A 19,052-nucleotide genomic window follows, 5' to 3' on the forward strand; every position below is an offset into this window, starting at 1 on the left:
TCCCCCTCTCCCCCTCTCCAGTAAAAAGAAAAGTAATGCTACTGGACCTTCAATTTTACATTTAGAGTGGGAATTACCATGGGTAAAGTGGGAGAATCTCAGGCTTGGTATCAGGTTTGCACTTGGTCTTGTTATATTAAAAAAAATATATAGCTATACTTATATTTTAGACTTCATTTTTTGGCATCTAGCACAATTAATTCTTTTTTTTTTTTTGAATGTATGAAATTTCTTGTCAAATTGGTTTCTATACAACACCCAGTGCCCATCCCAAAAGATGCCCTCTTCAATGCCCATCACCTACCCTTCCCTCCCCCCCCCCCCAATCAGCCCTCAGTTTGTTCTTATTTTTTAAGACTCTCTTATGCTTTGGCTCTCTCCCACTCTAACCTCTCTCTCTCTCTCTCTTTTTTTTTTTCCTTCCCCTCCCCCCATGGGTTCCTGTTAAGTTTCTCAGGATCCACATAAGAGTGAAAACATATGGTATCTGTCTTTCTCTGTATGGCTTATTTCACTTAGCATAACACTCTCCAGTTCCTTCCAGGTGCTACAAAGGGCCATTATTTCATTCTTTCTCATTGCCACATAGTACTCCATTGTGTATATAAACCACAATTTCTTTATCCATTCATCAGTTGATACAATTAATTCTTAAACAGTAATTAGTTATGAGCTATATTGTCATTCACTTTTTTCTTTTCTTACCTAATCAGTCTATAGTTTGTTACCCTTAAAAATGGGGGGGGGGGGAGGGGGAGCCTTATCTGAAGCAACGTCCTTCCTAAAGGGACAATTTTAAAAAATTCTAATTTTCCTTTAAGAATAAAATGTTTTAACTTTTTAGTTTGAAATAATTTCAGACCTACAGAAAAATTGCAAGAATAATAATAGCAGTCCTCATATACTTTTTATTCAGATTCCCTAAATGTTCATCATGTTTGCTTCATTATTCTCTCTATACACATATGTTAATATTTTCTGAAGCATTTGGGTCTAAGTTACCAACATGGTGATCTTTTACCTCTAAATACTTGAGTGTGTATTTCCTTAAAAACAAGATTATTCTCTTACCTAACCACAACATAATTAACAAAATCAGGAAATTAACATTAATTATAATACTGATGTCTAATCTGTAGACCTTGCAGCTGACTTAATAATGTGCTATATAGCTAAAAAAACAAAGTGTGAAAACATAGTGTTGTGTTCATTTCAGGTATACAAAATAGTGATTCAACAGTTCCATACATTACTTAGTGCTCATCAAGATAGTGTACTCTTAATCTGCTTTGTCTATTTCAGCCCCTCCCCCCCACCTCCCTTCTGGTAACCATCAGTTTGTTCTCTATAGTTAAGAGTTTGTTTTTTGGTTTGTCTCTCTCTTTTTTGTTTTTTTGTGTTTTTGTTTTGCTTTCGTAAATTCCACACGAGTGAAGTCATATGGTAATTTTCTTTCTCTGACTGGCTTATTTCCTTTAGCATTATACTCTCCAGATCCATCCATGTTGTTGCCAAGTGGCATGATTTCATTCTTTTTTATGGCTGAATAATATTCTTTCGTATGTATATGCTTCATCTTTTTCCAGTCATCTACCGGTGGACACTTGGGCTGCTTCCGTAGTTTGTTTATTGTAAATCATGCTGGAATAACCTAGGGGTGCATATATCCCTTCAAATTAGTGTTTTTATAGTCTTTGCATAAATACCTCCTGGTGCAATTGCTGGATTTGTAGGGTAGTTCTATTTTTGATTTTTCAAGGAACCTGCATGCTGTCTCCCAACAGTGGCTGCACCAGTTTGCATTCCCACCAATAGTGCACAGGGTTCTTTTTTTTCCACATCCTCGCCAACACCTGTTACTTGAGTTTTTGAGTTTAACCATTCTAAAAGGTGTGAGGTGCTATCTCATTGTGGTTTTGACTTGCCTTTCCCTGATAATGAGTGATGCTGAACATCTTTTCATGTGTTTGTTGGCCATCTGGATGTCTTCTTTGGAGAAAGGTCTGGGATTATTTGGGGGGTTTTTTTTGGTGTTGGGTTGTATAAGTTCTTTATATAATTTGGTAACCTTTTATCAGATATGTCACTTGGAAATGTCTTCTCCCAATCAGTAGTTTGTCTTTTAGTTTTGTTGGTTGTTTCCTTTGCTGTGCAGAAGGTTTTTATTTTTATGTAGCCCCTAATAGCTTATTTTTGCTTTTGTTTCACTTGCCTCAGGAGACATATCTAGAAAGATCCTGTTATGGCCAATGTCAGAAAAAGTACTACCTGTGCTCGTCTAGGATTTTTATGGTTTCAGGTCTCACACTTAGGTCTTTAATCCATTTTGAGTTATTGTGCACAGTGTTAAGTGGCCCAGTTTCCTTCTTTTGCATGTAGCTGTGCAGTTTTTCCAATACCATTGTTGAAGAGACTGTCTCTTCCCCATTGCATCTTCTTGGCTCCTTTGTCAAAGATTAATTGACAATAACATCGTGGGTTTATTTTTGTGCTTTTTATTCTGTTCTGTTGATCTGTGTGTCTATTTTTGTATAAGTACCATATTGTTTTGATTACCATAGATTTGTAATGTGACTTGAAATCTGGAGTAACTCCAGTTTTGATTTTCTTTTTCAAGATTGCTTGGCTGTTCTGGGGCTTTTGTGGTTCCATGCAAATTTTAGGATTATTTTTTCTAGTTCTATGAAAAATGCTATTAGTATTTTGATAGGAATTGCATTAAATATGTAGGTTGCTTTTAACATTTTAACAATATTTGTTCTTCCAATCCATGAACGTAGAATGTCTTTCCACTTCTTTGTGTCATCTTCAGTTTCTTTCATCAGTGTTTTATAGTTTTCAGAATATGGGTCCTTCACCTCTTTGCTTAAGTTTATTCCTAGCTATTATTTTTGGTGCAGTTGTAAATGGTATTGTTTTCACAGTTTCTCTTTCTGTTGTTTCCTTATTAGTGTATACAAATGCAACAGATTTTTGTACATTGACTTTATGTTCTGAAACTTTATTGAATTCATTTTTCAGGTCTACTAGTTTTTTGGTGGAGTCTTTACAGTTTCTGTATATAGTGTCATGTCATCTGCTGATAGTGAAAGTTTGACTTCTTCCTTACCAACTTGAGTACCCTTTATTCCTTTTTGTTGTCTGGTTACTGTGGCTAGGACTTCCATTACTATGTTGAATAAAAATAGTGTGAATAGATATTTTGGTCCTGTTCCTGACGTTGGGGAGAAAAAAACTCTCCATTTTTCCCTATTGAGTATAATGTTAGCCGTGGGTTTTCCACATAAAGGCTGTATTATGTTGAGGTATGTTCCCTCTAAACCTACTTTGTTGAGGGTTATTTATCACGGATGGATGTTGTACTTTGTTGAATGCTTTTTGTGCATCTATTGAAATGATGGTATGGTTCTTGTCCTTTCTCTCATTGATGTGGTGTATCACACTGATTGATTTGCAAATATTGAGCCACCCTTGCATCCCAGGAATAAATCCCACTTGATTGTGGTGAATGATTTTTTTTAATCGGTTGTTGGATTTGGTTTGCTAGTATTTTGTTGAGGATTTTTGCATCCAAGTTCATCAGAGATACTGGCCTGTAGTTGTCTATTTTAATGGTGTCTTTATGTGGTTTTGGTACAAGGTAATGCTGCCCTCATAGAATGAATTTGGAAGTTCCTTCCTCTTCTATTTTTTTGGAGTAGTTTGAGAAGAATAGGTAGTAACTCTTCTTGGAATGTTTGGTAGAATTTGCCTGTGAAGCTGTCTGGTCCTGGATTTTTGTTTGTTGGGAGTTTTTTGATCACTGAATTTCCTTATCGGTAATCAGTCTGTTCAAATTTTCTATTGCTGCTTCAGTTTTGGTATGCTACATGTTTCTAGGAATTTATCCATTTCTTCTAGGTTGTCCAATTTGTGGGCATATACTGTTGCATAATATTCTCCTACAATTGCTTGTATTTCTGTGGTGTCAGTTGTTATTTCTCTTTCATCTGTGATTTTGTTTGGATCCTCTCTCCCCCTTCCCCACCTCTCTCTATGAGTCTGGCTAGAGGATTATCAATTTTGTTGATCTTTACAAAGAACTGGTTTCATAGATCTGTTCTATTTTTTTAAATTTTCTGTACCATTTGTGCTCTAATCTTTATTATTTCCTTCCTTTTGCTGGTTTTAAGTTTTGTTATTCTTTTTGTAGCTCCTTTATGTGAAAGGAGATTTTTCTTGCTTCTTGGAGTAGGCCTATATTGCCCTAAACATCCCTCTTAGAACTGCTTTTGCTGCACCCGAAAGATTTTGGACTGTTAAATTTTCCTTTTTATTTGTACCCGTGAAATTTTTGATTTCTTCTTCAATTTCTTAGTTGACCCATTCATTGTTTAGTAGCATGTTAGTTAATCTTCATGCATTGATGCTCTTTCCAGATTTTTGTTTGTGGTTGACTTCCAGTTTCATAGCATTGTGGTCAGAAAAGATGCATGATATGACTTGATCTTGAATTTGTTGAGGCTTGTTTTATGGCCTAATAAGTGATCTATTCTGGAAAATGTTCTGTGTGCACTTGCAAAGAATATGTATCTGCTGTTTTAGGTTGGAATGTTCTGAAAATATGTTAAATCTATCTGATCTGGTGTGTCATTCAGAGACACTCTTCCCTTGTTGATTTTCTGGTTGGGTGATCTTTCCATTGATGTAAATGGGGTGTTATAGTCCCCTATTATTGTATTTCTATTGATCAGTTTTTTATGTTTGTTATTAACTGTTTTGTGTATTTGGGCGCTCTCGAGTTGGGTGCCTAAATATTTACGGTTGTTGTATCTTCTTGTTGGATTCTCCCCTTCGTTATTATATAGTGTTCTTCTTTGTCCCTTGTTACAGTCTTGTTTTAAAATCTATTTTGTCCAGTATAAGTATTGCTACTTTGGCTTTCTTTGACATCCATTTGCATGATGCCTGTTTCTTCGTCACCTCACTTTCAATCTGCAGGTGCTTTTAGGTCTGAAATGAGTCTCTTGTAGGTAGCATATTAGATGAGTCTTATTTTTTTTACCCACACTGTCATCCGATGTCTTTGGATGAGAGCATCTAGTCCATTTACCTTCAAAGTAGTTATTGATATATATTTATTACCAAATTGTTACTTGCTTTGTGATTGTTTTGTAGTTTTTCTCTACTCCTCTTGCTCTCTTTCATAGTGTTTTGGCTTTCTTTAGTGATATACTTGGATTCCTTTGTCTTTATTCTTTGCATATCTATTGCTGGTTTTTGATTTGTGGTTACCATTAGGTTTGTACATAACATCTTCTGCATAGCAGTCTATATTAAGTTGATGGTCATTTAAGTTTGAACCTATTCTTTCTTCCTTTCTGCCTGACATTTTAGGTATATGGCGTCATTTTTATTTTGTGAATCTCTTGACTGATATTTACGTATATATTTATTTTTACTGCTTTTGTGTTTCCTACTTTTTATAATAAGTCTTATAGTCTTCCTTGCCACTCAGAGAGTCCTCTTTAACATTTCTTGTATGGCTAGTGGAGTGGTCATAAACTCCTTTAGTTTTTGTTTGAGAAACTCTTTGTATTTTCTTGTATACTGAATGAGAGCCTTGCTGGATAGAGTATTCTTGGCTGCACAGTTTTTCTTCTTAGCACTTTGAATGTATCATGCCATTCCCTTCTGGCCTGCAAATTTTCTGCTGAAAAATCAGCTGATATCTTTATAGGGTTTCCCCTTGTATGTAACTTGTCTTTTCTCTTGGTGCTTTTAATTTTTTTCTTCATCACTACTTTTTGTCACTTTAGGTACTGTGTGTCTCGGTGTGGACATCCTTGGGTTGATTTTGTTGGGGGATCTATATGCCTCCTGGATCTTGATGTCTGTTTCCTTCCCCACATTCAGGAAGTTCTTAGCTGTTACTTCTTCAGATAAAATTTTTGCCCTCTTTTTCTACTTCTTATGGGATCCCTGTAATGCGAATGTTATTATGCTTGATGGAGTCCCTGAGTTCCTTAAGTCTGTTCTCATTCTGTGTAATTTTTTTCTCACACCTACTGAGCTTGATTACTTTCCATAATTGTGGCTTCTGGGTCATTAATGCATTTATCTGTTTCATCTAGCCTACTATTTATTCCATTTAGTGTGTTTTTAATTTCACTTATTGTATTCATCTCTAATTTATTCTTTTTTATCTCTGTGTTAAGGGTCTCACTGATGTTTTCCGCTCTTTTCTCAAGTCCTGTGAGTATGTTTATGCTCATTATTTTGAATTCTCTATCAGTCATATTCTATCCTTTTCTCTTTGGTCTCTTGCTGTGCTTTTGTCTTGTTCTTTCATTTGGGACATGTTCCTTTGTCTCCTCGTTTTGTCTAATTCTATGGATCTGTTTCTGTCTGTTGGGGAAAGTCTGCTACATCTCCTCCTCTTGACAGTAATGGCTTTATGAGGAAGAGGTCCTATAGTGCCCTGCAGTGCTATGTCTCCTGTTTTCCACGACCCTATACTTCAGGGAATGTCTCCTATGTGTGTTGCAAATGCCCTGCTCTTGTGCCTTGGCCACTTTTTTCCTTTAGTCCGGTCGTCTGCAGAGGCTCTCTTAGCCCATTGTGGGCCGTATTCGGTCCCAGACCTGTGCCGCACATTTTCACAAGGTGTGTGCTTCTCTGTTTGTGAGATGAAACCTGTTGCCTGCACTGGGGGAATGGAGGGTGTGTGGGTGGGGCACCAGTTGTAACAGGATCTGCCATGAGCTTCTGCAGAGCCCACGCTGCTGGGACCTATGCCCTGCAAAAACCCATGGGTCAGGAGAAGCTGTGTTGCTGATGTGATGTTTACATTGGTCTTGCGGGGGAGGTGATTCGCAGCCAGGACTGAGGAAAATCTGTCGAAAAGGGCAGATCGGCCAGGCGTGGATGGGTGGGGCTTGCTGTGAGCAATTTAGGTAGGGAGTGTTGTGCAGCACTGGTTCCTGCCAGTGCCTGTGTGTTTCTGCTGGGGGCAGGGAGTGGGGATTGTGGGAGGGGGTTGCGGGGGAAGGAGAGAAATAACACCTGCCTCTTCCTTTGTACCTGGAAGGGTCTCCCAGTGATCCCTGCCTCTCTGGACTTGCTCTGTGATTAGTAAATAAATCTCAGTCCCATGTGCCGTGGGCATTTTTCAAACTGCTGCTTCTAGGCTGTATCTACCCGGGCCGTTTGTCATGCTCTCATTTTAAGGGCAGGAACTCTGCTTCCTAATGCCCTTCAGGCTCTCCCACACCAGAGCTGCTGATTCTTAAAATTCCAGGCTTCAAGTCCTGCTGGTTGTAGGAACTCTTGTAATTTGGACCCCCTGGCTTTCAGAGCCCAATGTTAACTGGGATTGGTCTTCCCTGTGCAGGCTCCCTGGTGTGATCATCTATTTCTCCCCCTCTCCGTGCCCCCCGCTCAGAGAAGAGTGAGATGCGCCCTCTTCTCTTCCTTGGTTGTGGAGTTTGTTCTGCCAGTCTTTGGGTTGTTTTCTGGGTTATTTGTGCTGAGGTGAGTGTTACCTAGTTGTATCCATGGGACGAGGTGAGACCAGGGTCGTCCTCCTCCACCATCTTTCCAGCCTCAATCCCAGCCAGATTTATTTCATGCTTGATTTTAGTCATTAGTTTTACATTTATCATTACTTCTAATAATTCTCTTTTGTGATTGTTACATATTATCCGTGACAGTGATCTGTGATGCCTACCCCAATATTTCTAAAAGCCTTGTTATTAAGATTTGCTTAAGTCAAGTTACTGCATTTAGCATCAAACCTTTAAAAAAGCTACTGAAGATTTTGATTTTAGCACGTTATACTACACTAGTTAGAGGACACACTGTAGCCAGCAGTCACTTTTGGTTAATATTTATTCCATGTTTTAAATTCAGGGTCTGTGGCTGTTAGGTTTGACTTGAGTTTTATAGTCTTCTCTCTTTTGCCTTCTGTTAGATGTCCTAGGAAGCACTGAAATGATAAAATACTGGCAGCACGTAACATTTTAATTGATTAATCTTTTTATTGATGAGGGAAATATCTCTTATCATCGTTACTATTATATACATTCTTCCACCTGACAGGAAGATATTTATTCTGAATATTTGGTTAAGTTTGCCTGTGTTAAAATTTATCATGATGATACATAAAAAAATTTTAAGAGGTAATTTTCTATACCGTAGATCCAGATGTTGAAAATCAGTCCCCTGAATTGATCAGAGTTATCAACCTGTGATTTTCTGTTTCAGTATGGTTTTTGTTTTAAAACTGTGTTTGATGAACCAGCTGTAATGATTCCTAGATTTATTTATTAAAGCCTAAAACTAATTATTGGCTTTGTAGGAAAGTGAGTCAAATTGGATCCACATGCAGATCTTCTGTTAGTAAACCCTGGTTACCTAGATTGATAAGCCCTAGGTTAATCCTGTGGACCAAAGAACTGACTCTTTTAGTATTAATCCCAAACTGCCTTCACTATAAATGTCAATTTAGAGCAGAATTTAAGATTGAGCATAAGATATTTCAAATAACTGAAAATTTTTAAAGCTTCTGTTTCTGTTGTAAGCAAGTTTATGGAAAAGTGATTTTTGTCAGGTTTTTTTAACCTAAAAATTATGTAAACTATTAGATACTTCATTGAGAATTTAAATTGTAGCTAATTTTGACACTGTTATTTTGTATATGCCATTTGGTTTGCTATACTATGATTTACAAGTTTGTAAATTGGTATACCTCTTTACGATTTATCTTAAAGAGGTAATATGAAAACAGATTTTGAATGAATATATATTTTCTCATCATGGAATAAAATAAAATACCCTTTATTTGAGCAATGTCATCATTTGTGAAGAAATCTCAAAAAAAAAAAAAGCGATGGTCACTTTTTAAATTGCTGTTGTTGTTCTTTTAAGAGTAAAATTCCAGTTGGAATTAAAGCCGGGAGTTCTAATAAGGTGAGTCCCTTTTCCTTGAGTATTTCTGCTTTACGTTATGAAATTTACCATTTACTGCTTGACAGTAGTTACGGAAGGAGAACTGTACTGTGGTTAGTTGGGAGTGGGCACATTTTGCCCCAGAATCTCATATTTCCAATTCTTTCAGCAACAGAGAGCTTGTGTATTTTTTTTTTACAGTTAAATTATATACTTTTTTTTTTTTTTTTAAGATATTTCAATTCTGTTTTTGGAACCTCTAGAAGAACTACAGTAGTGTAATGTAACTACAGTGTCAGATGGCCTACCCAACAGGTGTTTTATCATGCATGTATTTTTAGTTTTCGGTTTCAACTAGTCAACCTGTCATATTCAGGATTATATTGTATAAACGGCTATTAAGGTATTAGGAGCATAGTACTTTTCAACGGCATTAAAATACTCCTTTATTAAAGATTACCCTCCCCCCCTTTTTTTACCCTTTCCCTTTTAAATTAAAAAAAATTTTTTTTAATGTTTGTTTATTCTCGAGAGAGAGTCAGAGACAGAGTGTGAGTAGGGGAGGGTCAGAAAGAGAGAGGGAGACACAGAATCCGAAGCAGACTCCAGGCTCTGAGCTGTCAGCACAGAGCCTGATGCAAGGCTCGAACTCCAAACTGTGAGGTCATGACCTGAGCTGAAGTCAGACCCTTAACTGATGGAGCCCCCAGGCGCCCTTACCCTTGCCCTTTTAGAAGCATGCCGTAATTTACTTAGCCGTGCATGTTTTTATGTAACAGTGTACTTCTAGTTTTTCACTATTATGTGTACATAGTAAAGATCATCATACCCTCTCTCTCCCTGTTCCCTCTTTCCATTTTCTTTTTGCATTTTCTCCCGTGTGGTCTTTTGTTTGTGTTCACTCTCTTTAATTTATTTTTGTTTCAGCTCTGAACTAAATACACAGTGTTAGAGACATTTGAAATCTCTTCTGGACTCCTTCCCAATCCCATTCTGTTTCCTCCGTCCCCAGAGATAGCCACTTTTCTGAAACTTACGTGTGTCCTTCTGTGTTACTTAACTTTTCTACTTCTAATGCACATGTAGCCACAAGTGACATATAGATCTTTTTATTTTTTATTATTTTCTTAAACATTTATTTATTACTGAGAGAGAGAGAGACAGAGTATGAGCATGGGAGGAGCAGAGAGAGGAGGAGACACAGAATCCAAAGCAGGCTCCAGGCTCTGAGCTGGCAGCACAGAGCCTGACGCGGGACTCAAACTCACAAACCACGAGATCATGACCTGAGCCGAAGTTGGACACTTAACCAACTGAGCCACCCAGTCGCCCAACATGTAGATCTTTTAATATGAAGTTTAAACATTAAGATTATGCTTTTTTATTTCTTCAGGTTAAAAACATTTTTTCAGTTACCTTTACTCCACATTATGCTTTTGTCTCTGATGTAGCTTTGTTAATTTTAATAGGTAGTATTCTATTTTTTTCAATGTTTTTTTAATTTTTTTTTTTTTGAGACAGAGAGAGACAGAGCATGAGCAGGGGAGGGGCAGAGAGAGAGGGAGACACAGAATCTGAAGCAGGCTCTAGGCTCTGAGCTGTCAGCACAGAGCCCGACGTGGGGCTCAAACTCACGGACTGTGAGATATGACCTGAGCTCAAGTCGGACACTCAACCGACTGAGCCACCCACGCGCCCCAATAGTTGCATAGTATTCAATGGTATGATTATGTCATTGATTAGCTCCTCCTCTGTTAATGGACATTTCACTTGTGTTGACTCTTTTGCTATTACATACAGTGAGGCACTAGCATTTCTGTCCTTTGTCTCATTGTACATATGTAAGAGTTTTCCTAGGTCTGTATTTAGAAGTAAGGTTGCTGGGGCATCCGTTATGCTGTCCCAACATGAGATAGTACCTAATACCTTTCTAAAGTGGTTGTACCTTGTTTTTAGTTTTGTTTTTAAATGTTGCTGTGGATATGGTTTCAGTTTTAAGACTGCTGGTTCAAGGATATTATGCATTTTTGCAGCTCCAGATAAATACTGTCAAATTACTTTCCCAAGACGGTTTTCTCAGTTTAGGTCATCACCAACATACCAGTACTAATTGTTTTTAATGTCTTAGCTTAGTTGGTGGAAATTTGTGATGCATTTTGATTTGTATTTCTTACATATGTGAGAGATTTTGATGTATCTATGTCATCACTGTCAGATTGCCAGTCGTACTTGAGATTATTACTAAACTTCCTATGAACTTCCTTTCAGTACTCAAAAGTGGCAAACAGCACCAAAGAATTAGAAGATTGTGAACAAGCTAATAAACTGGGAGCAATTAACAGCACATTAAGGCAAGTTTATTTTAGGAGTGTTAAAAAATATTCTCTTGTTTAGTATATTTATATCAGAAGTCTTCTGTTTGTGATTTTGCTTCAAGTAATTCTTAAAAGGAAGAAGTTATTTTTATCTTAAATTCCATGATTGCTTTGCTTCCTCCTGTGAGCTGATTTGTTCTTAAATTGCTGGAATGTATGATCAATAGTGACTTTATCAAAAAGTAAAAATTTAGAAGATTGCTCAACTAGCAGGGCTTATGGGTCTATTTTTCCTGGTTATTATAGGAAAAGGAACTTGAACCTCTAAGTCTTTTATAAATAGTAATTCAATCTGTAGGTTACATTTTGAATGGGAAAAGTTATTACCATAACTGTTAAGTTTCGTAGATTCTTTTTCCTATTGACTTTTCCTTATTCTAATAAAAACCTGCTTGGGAAGGCCAGTGTAATTGTGAGTGGTCTCAGATTATGCACTATGAAATGATTGTATCTATAGTTGAATCTGGGGAATGGAGTATCATTGAACTTCTTTTGAATTTCCCCTTTTGTTTAGGTTGGCATCTATGTACTGTAACTGTTAAACACTTAATAAAGTTACCAGTTTTATTATCTATTGAAGAACAATTCTCTAGAAAACTAGAGAAGATAATATAATAATACTCCCGTGTCCTTCACTCCAGATGAATAGTTGTTAACTTTTTCTACCATGTCTTTAAGAAAAGGGAAATACCAAAGATAAATTTGAAATCCTCTCTGGCCTATGCCCCAATCCTGTTTTCTTTCCTTTTTCCTTAGGAGGAGCTGCTCTCATGAATTTGCTGTATACCCACCTATGTTTTTCTTTTTATCATATATATCATCTTTATTTCGTGTATGATTTTACTTTTCCCTGATATAAAATAATACTGTACTTAGCAGACTTCAACTTTATTTTTATACTTACGTTTTGCTTTTCTAGATCTGTCTCATCTTTTTAACTGATGAGTGGTTTTTACCTTATGAATATATCATATTTTACTTCTCTGTTCCCATATTGATAAACACTTGAATTGTTCAAATTTTTACTTCTATAAGTTATGCCACCTTGAGCATCCTTGAGAAATTTTTTTTGGTGTACACTGGGAAATTTGTCCTACGCTAGAAAAACTGCTGGATCTTCCTGTTGCTCAGGTGCGCCTATTCGTGTTACTGCCTGATGGCTTTCCAGAATACTCGTGTGGTTACATACTGCCTCCGGGACTGAGAACTTGTTTTGTTCTTCACATCCTTGCCAAAAATGGATAATGTTTGACTGTAAAGTAGTACCTCATTTTTGTTTATATTTTGTTACTAGTGAGTTTGAGCATTTTTTTGATCTGTGTATTGAACATTTATGTTTTTTATTCGTTCAGTAAATGAATGCCTGCAATATGCCAGTCAGTGTTCTAGAATATTGGGCATTTAGCACTGTACATGGCAAATTCTTTTTCTCAGGAAGCTTAATCCTAGTTGGAGATATGCAGTAACTGAGTAAAATGTATCAGACGTAAGTAAAATGATGATGAGTGCTTGGGAGAAAACGAAAACTGAGAAGAATGATAGAGAGCTAAGAGTGGCAGGGCGGGGAGGGGAGGGAGTTGCACTGGTGAGAGAAGGCCACAGTGATAATGGGACATTTGAACAAAATGCCCATGAAGACATAAGTCCTGTTATGGCTGCCTGGGGCATGAGTGTTCCAGGCACGTGTAATTGTTAGTAAAAAGAACCTGTGGCAGAAGCACGCCTAGATTATTTGAGGAACCACAGAAAGTCCAGTGTCGCTGGAATACAGCGGTCACAAGATCCTAGGGGTGGACGTAGGAGTAGGGTGGGGCGGAGATCTTGTAGAGCCTTGAAGACGATTACGAATATTGCTTTGAGGCTAAGTGGAATGAAAAGTCACTGGAGGATTTTGAGAGAAGGTGTTGAGGGAGGCAGGTGTTCCACGGTGGAAGCCTTGTTATGTGATTATTGTAGTGATTCAGTTAAGATATGATGGTGGTTTCATTTAGACTAGGGCAGTGGCAGTGGAAATGATGACAAGTGATCAGATTCTGGATGGATTTTGAAGATGGAGCGGACAGGGTTTGCTGTGGGATTTGATGTGAGGTTTGAAAAAAGATAGGAACTGTGAATGACTACAAGATTTGGAACTAGAAAAATGGAGTTGCCGTTTACTGAACTGGGATACCTGCAGGAGGAACAAGTTTGGTGGAAAATCACAGTTCAACCTTGGACCTGTTAAGTTTGAGCTGCCTATAAGACATCCAGTTGGAGATGTCAAGCAGGCAGTTGGATATACAAGTCTCAGTTTCGGGGGAAGGAGAAAATGTGGGAGTCATTCAGTAAATATATGCTATTCAAAAACTATAAACCTGAATAAGATTACCCAGGAGAGAATATAACTAGAGAAGTCATCAAGGGATTGGGCCTTAAGTCACTCTAAGATTTTAAGGTAAAGCCCCTGTTCATACCTACAAGTGGAATATACCTACAAGTGGAATTAAGTAATACTGCCACGTGGCCTTCCAAAATGACCACTAAAATACATTGCCACTAGTAGTATACGAGATTTCCTCATTCCACGTCTCCAACAATTGGTCTGTAATTTTTTAAACAGCTTTATTGAAGTTTAATTGACATGCAGTGTATTGCACCTACTTGAAATATACTGTTTGATGTTTTGACAAGTGTGCACTCATGAAAATCCGCATTATCAAGGTAGATGTCCTACCCACCACCCTGAAAAATTCTCTCATGGCCTTTGGAAAGGCCTTCATTCCATTCTTTCCTGCCCTGCGTTTCCCACTTTGAAGGCTCCTGTTTTAACACACAGCACCATCTTGACAGGAAGCCCTGGTTTAAGCCCAGGAAATTCTTACAGAAGTAGCTTGGCATCCATCTTCAAACTGACTTTTAGAGAAGCTGGGTAAGGTTCTTTTTTTTTTTTTACATTTTATTTTTGAGAGAGAGAGCAAGCACAAGTGGGGCAGGGACAGAGAGGAAGACACAGAATCTGAAGCAGACTCCAGACTCTGGGCTGTCAGCCCGGAGCCTGATGCAGGGCTCGAACCCACAAACCATGAGATCATGACTTGAGCCAAAGTTGGATGCTTAACCGACTGAGCCACCCAGGTACCCCTGGATGAGGTTCCTTCTAACTCATTTGTAAAGCAAACTGGGCCAGCTCTGTTAGCTTTAGGTTAGTGTTGCCTGTCTTTTCTGTTGCTGTGGCTTTCAGGCAGGGTTTAGGATGAAACAACAAAGTGTCATCAAATAAGTATGCTCAAAGAAAAAAGTTTGTTTTTCTAAGTCACATTGTTAATAAGAAAATTGGAATTTATGTCACAGTGGCCTTGTTCTTGACTATTTTCAATGGAGGATGTATCTAATTAAACCTAACGATAGTTACTTTAGCTGTAACTGGAACTTAGACATTCTCGTTTTATGGAATTATATGTTTCAGCTGAGTCAACTAAGATACGAGTATTTCCATTAACTTTTATTATTAAGTTAACTCGGTATTCCCACAGTGAATTGAAAACATTTATTGATAAAGTTGGGGTAGTCCAGTCAGTCAGCCTTATATACTTCTCGTAGTGGTTATATAATGTAGCAGTTTTTCAAATACAAAATAAATTCTTGGCTATAAAAGTAACACATTTAGGAACTACCTGATTTAAACTTAGTACACAAATAATTTTTTCTATCTTTTTTCCCCCTATTGTGTAGTGAATAAAGAAGAGTAATAATAGTTCTCGTATAGATGTTGCCAGTCTGGGTTTAAGACAGAGAAGGTCTGAACATAGGTTAAAGTAAATGTAGGTCGAAGTTTATTGGAGAGACTGTGGTTGTTCCTTTATCAGTTCTCCAAGTAGAGATCTTGATCATAGATTTTGTTAAATGTGAGGTAGTATGTAAAATGAATGATACGTCCTGATTAAAAATGATATTGGTGTTACCAGTGAATACCACATTGGAAGGGACATCCTGGAAATGCAGCTTTTGGTGTTTTTGTCCTATAAATAACAGAAACAAGTTAAAAGAATTATGAAGGTAAATTCAATTCCTGCTTTAGAAAAAAATACCACAGTTTCTAAGTTAGGTGAAAAGGCTAGCTTAAATTTTGTGTTTAACTAAATCTCATATATATTTGTAAATTTTCTAGTTAAAGCAATTATCGCAGTAGGGCTAATAATAGCTTTAGTATGAATAGAAATCCTTCACGGGAGAGTTAATATCTGTGTTTTTCATAAAACTTGCCATCATTCCTTCATGTGACCACTAACTGAATTTGTGACACTATCTAAATTAAAGACGTGACCTCGGGTTATCTGTTTTCAGTTATACAAGATGCAGTGTAAACATTTTCAACTCCAGATTTAATCATTTTTTTTCTTTCTTATTCCCTCCTTCCCTAGTAATCAAAGCAAAGAAGCCTTCATTGACTGGGCAAGATATGATGATTCACAGGATCACTTTTGTGAACTTGATGGTAATAAAATAAACTATTGTAATTAAATTCTGTTCACTCTAATCCTTTTATAAGAACTTGAAGTCAGTGAAAATATACTCAGAATTAGAACTTGAACACACTGGATGTTGCTGTGTGGCTCTTACTATTGTTCATAATGGCATTTATTGAGAGCTTATGTTCCAGACCCTGTGCTAAGTGCTTGAAGTGCATTATTTCTCATCTTTGCAGTTACTTTATTTTTAATTTTTTTTCATGTTTATTTTTGAGAGAGAGAGAGAGAGAGAGAGCGAGCGCAAGTGGGGGAGGGGCAGAGAGGGAGGGAGACACAGAATCCGAAGCAGGCTCCAGGCTCCGAGTTGTCAGCATAGAACCTGATGTGGGGCTCAGAGTCATGAGCTGTGAGATCACGACCTGAACCAAAGTCAATGCATATCCGACTGAGCCACCGAGGGGCCCCTTTGCAGTTACTTTAATAAGTATCTGTTATTTCATATCCAAGGAAATGGAGTCTCAAAAAGACTGGCTTAGCCAGGATCACACAGTAGCAAGAGGCTGAGATGGGATTCGATCCCAGATCTGAATCCCGTATTTTTTTCATCATGACATACCATCTCCTGTGGACCTCTATTTCAAGCCACTTAGTTTAGGTCTGTGAACATATAAACATGTTCACAATGGAATTTTCTGGAGGTCTCAACAAACTAACATAAAGATGCCCTGCAGTATTGGGGAGGACTCTAATTTGACTTCCCCATAGCCCTCTTGCCAAGAGTCTGCAGAATGGTACGAAGAGAGGGCACTATTTACCAATAACTACCATGACTCCTATGGCAGAAGGGAATTGGAGTGACTCAGAATTTTTTCTGAGGAGAATATTCCCAAGAGTTTTGTGCTGAGTAGGCTTAAATCATTCATTTGGCCTCTCTTCACTTTTTGCCTTTATATTGTGGGTAGTGGAAAAGAATTTGGGATAAAGCCTGCCCATTCGGAGATAGCAGAAGCTCCTCTGAATTCTTAAAGCATATAGAGTGGTCATACTGCTTTCTAGAGGTTTTTGGAAGATTCGTCTGTAGAACTGTGCTGTGAATCCAGTCTGTAATGGAGTAAGTTACAGTGAGCTGCTCCAGTAGTACGGGAAATTGAGACAAAGCCAGGAGGTGGAACGTTCTCACCATGGTTTATATGGTTTCAGCAAGGACATTTTTAAGAGATCTGAAAAAAGTGTCTTTGGGTGTCATAACTCCTGTTACGATGTTTAGAATGGCCAAAGGTTTCGTTGAAGCAAGCCGCTGTACCTAGGTTAAGAATTAACATCACTGCTTACTCTTTCATTTGCTCTTGGGTCATCATTCTAATTACATTTAATGTTCAACACTCACGGTCACTTCCTGCCAACTTATTTTACCTGTTCGTTACTAAAATAAAAAATTTTCAGTAGTGCTTAGTTGACAGGTTTTTTTTTTTTTTTCAACGTTTATTTATTTATTTTTGGGACAGAGAGAGACAGAGCATGAACGGGGGAGGGGCAGAGAGAGAGGGAGACACAGAATCGGAAACAGGCTCCAGGCTCCGAGCCGTCAGCCCAGAGCCTGACGCGGGGCTCGAACTCACAGACCGCGAGATCGTGACCTGGCTGAAGTCGGACGCTTAACCGACTGCGCCACCCAGGCGCCCCGACAGGTTTTTTACATTAAAAATCATTTCTGTGAATATTTCTCTCAGTAAATGATATCAATATATATTTCTCTTATAGGTATTTAGTAAACAATACTACTCATTGGCAGGGATCACCTGATATGATTAAATTGACGTACTCAATTACCTCATCAATATAAATAGTATTAACTAATTTTTTGACATTAGCTTCTCGTATTGTAAAAATGAAAGAAGTGTCCTAAAAGAATTTACATCGAATCATCCCTTAAGATTTTTAGGATGGCAGAATTAAAATAATTAGTGGTGTTTATATTTTGTGTAGTCCTTAAACACATGAACCGTTCTGCTAGTTGGATTACCACTGCTCTTCTGGGTAGTAATGTTCGTGTGTCTCCCAGTGATTTATACGTACAATTTTTAGTAAAAGGTGAAAGATTTATACGATCTGAAGAGAAACCAGAGTATTATACGTACAATTTTTAAAAGCCCATCAGAGAAGCTTTAGAGTCACTGTTGAGTAATTTCAGTTATCTAAACTCACTGGATCAAAACAACAAATCTGAAGAATAGTCACCCCCATTTACTGGAATGTGTTTATACTAAGCCCGTGTGCTCGGCTGCTTTGTTGTTGTTCTGTGTTTGGAAAGGAAGATGATCTTCATAGATCAAACGGTAGGTTTTTAAATAATTTAGCAGGTCAAGGTAAGCTGCTTTCCCTGCTCATTTTGTCGTCGTCGTTGCTGTCTTTATGCATGGCTGGCTGCTGCTTTTGCTTCAGGTTTCTGCTCACATGTCACCTCATCAGAGAAGCCTGCTGTCACCTCCCTGTATGAAATGGTAACCACTGCCCCTCTCTGTCTGCACTGCTGCCTGCTCTCAGACCACTGAGAACTACCTGAGCGTGCGTGGTGGGTTGTTTAGGTTATCTGCTTGTTGTCTGTCTTCTCCAGCTACAGTGAGAGCTCCTCTGGTCCACTACCACACTCGTGCCCAGAACCGTGCCTGGACGTGGCATATGCCACCCTAGTGCCTAGAACAGTGCCTGGATGTGATACATGCCACCCTAGTTGTTTATGTGGTATATGCCACCCTCGTGCCCAGAACAGTGCCTGGACGTGATATATGCTCAATATACATTTGCTGCATGACATTGTTGGTTCAGATATAACTGAAATAGTGTGATTTTTACTTTTATTTTCTCCATTATAACATTAATTTAAACATAACGTAAATTTAAAATGTTTAAAACAGTAGTTTCTGAATCTGGCTGTGTATCAGAATTACTTGGGGACTTTGTCAACCGTAGGTTCTCCTCAACTGAGTATACTTTAACGGTGCATTACTAGCAATCTGGGATCAAGCTGGTGATGGAGGATTGTAGGCTCAATCCTGAGTATACAACAGGATTTTTTATCCGTGTCCATATGCAGAAAGCCTGTGCACTAAGTTGGGGTACCAGCACTGGTGTGTTTGTAGGGGGAATGCAACCTATGTATGCTGCCCCCCACCACCCATCTAGATGTCACAAAGTTCTTGCCGGTATGGGTCAGGGGTGGACAAACGTTTTCTTCTGTAAATGGACAGATGGTAAGTACTTTAGACTTCATGGACCATACGGCTTCTATTACAGCTACTCA

General features: G+C 38.1%; 1 protein-coding gene across 4 annotated transcripts in view; it reads left to right on the plus strand.

Moving 5' to 3' along the window:
* The window catches only part of ERO1B (endoplasmic reticulum oxidoreductase 1 beta), a 63,053-nt gene that overhangs the window by 17,081 nt on the left and 26,920 nt on the right, over positions 1 to 19,052 (plus strand). For 2 of the 4 annotated variants that reach the window (XM_049646106.1, XM_049646104.1), the window contains exons 4-6: positions 8,908 to 8,949; positions 11,197 to 11,279; positions 15,704 to 15,777. In XM_049646106.1, coding sequence (XP_049502063.1) covers positions 8,908 to 8,949; positions 11,197 to 11,279; positions 15,704 to 15,777 — 199 coding nt within the window. Of the gene's footprint in view, positions 1 to 7,372; positions 7,513 to 8,907; positions 8,950 to 11,196; positions 11,280 to 15,703; positions 15,778 to 19,052 lie in introns of all 4 variants that reach the window. The other 2 variants (XM_049646107.1, XM_049646105.1) reach the window with 2 other exon arrangements.

The sequence above is a fragment of the Panthera uncia genome, chromosome D2 (genome assembly GCF_023721935.1).
Source record: "Panthera uncia isolate 11264 chromosome D2, Puncia_PCG_1.0, whole genome shotgun sequence".
Lineage (NCBI taxonomy): Eukaryota > Metazoa > Chordata > Mammalia > Carnivora > Felidae > Panthera > Panthera uncia.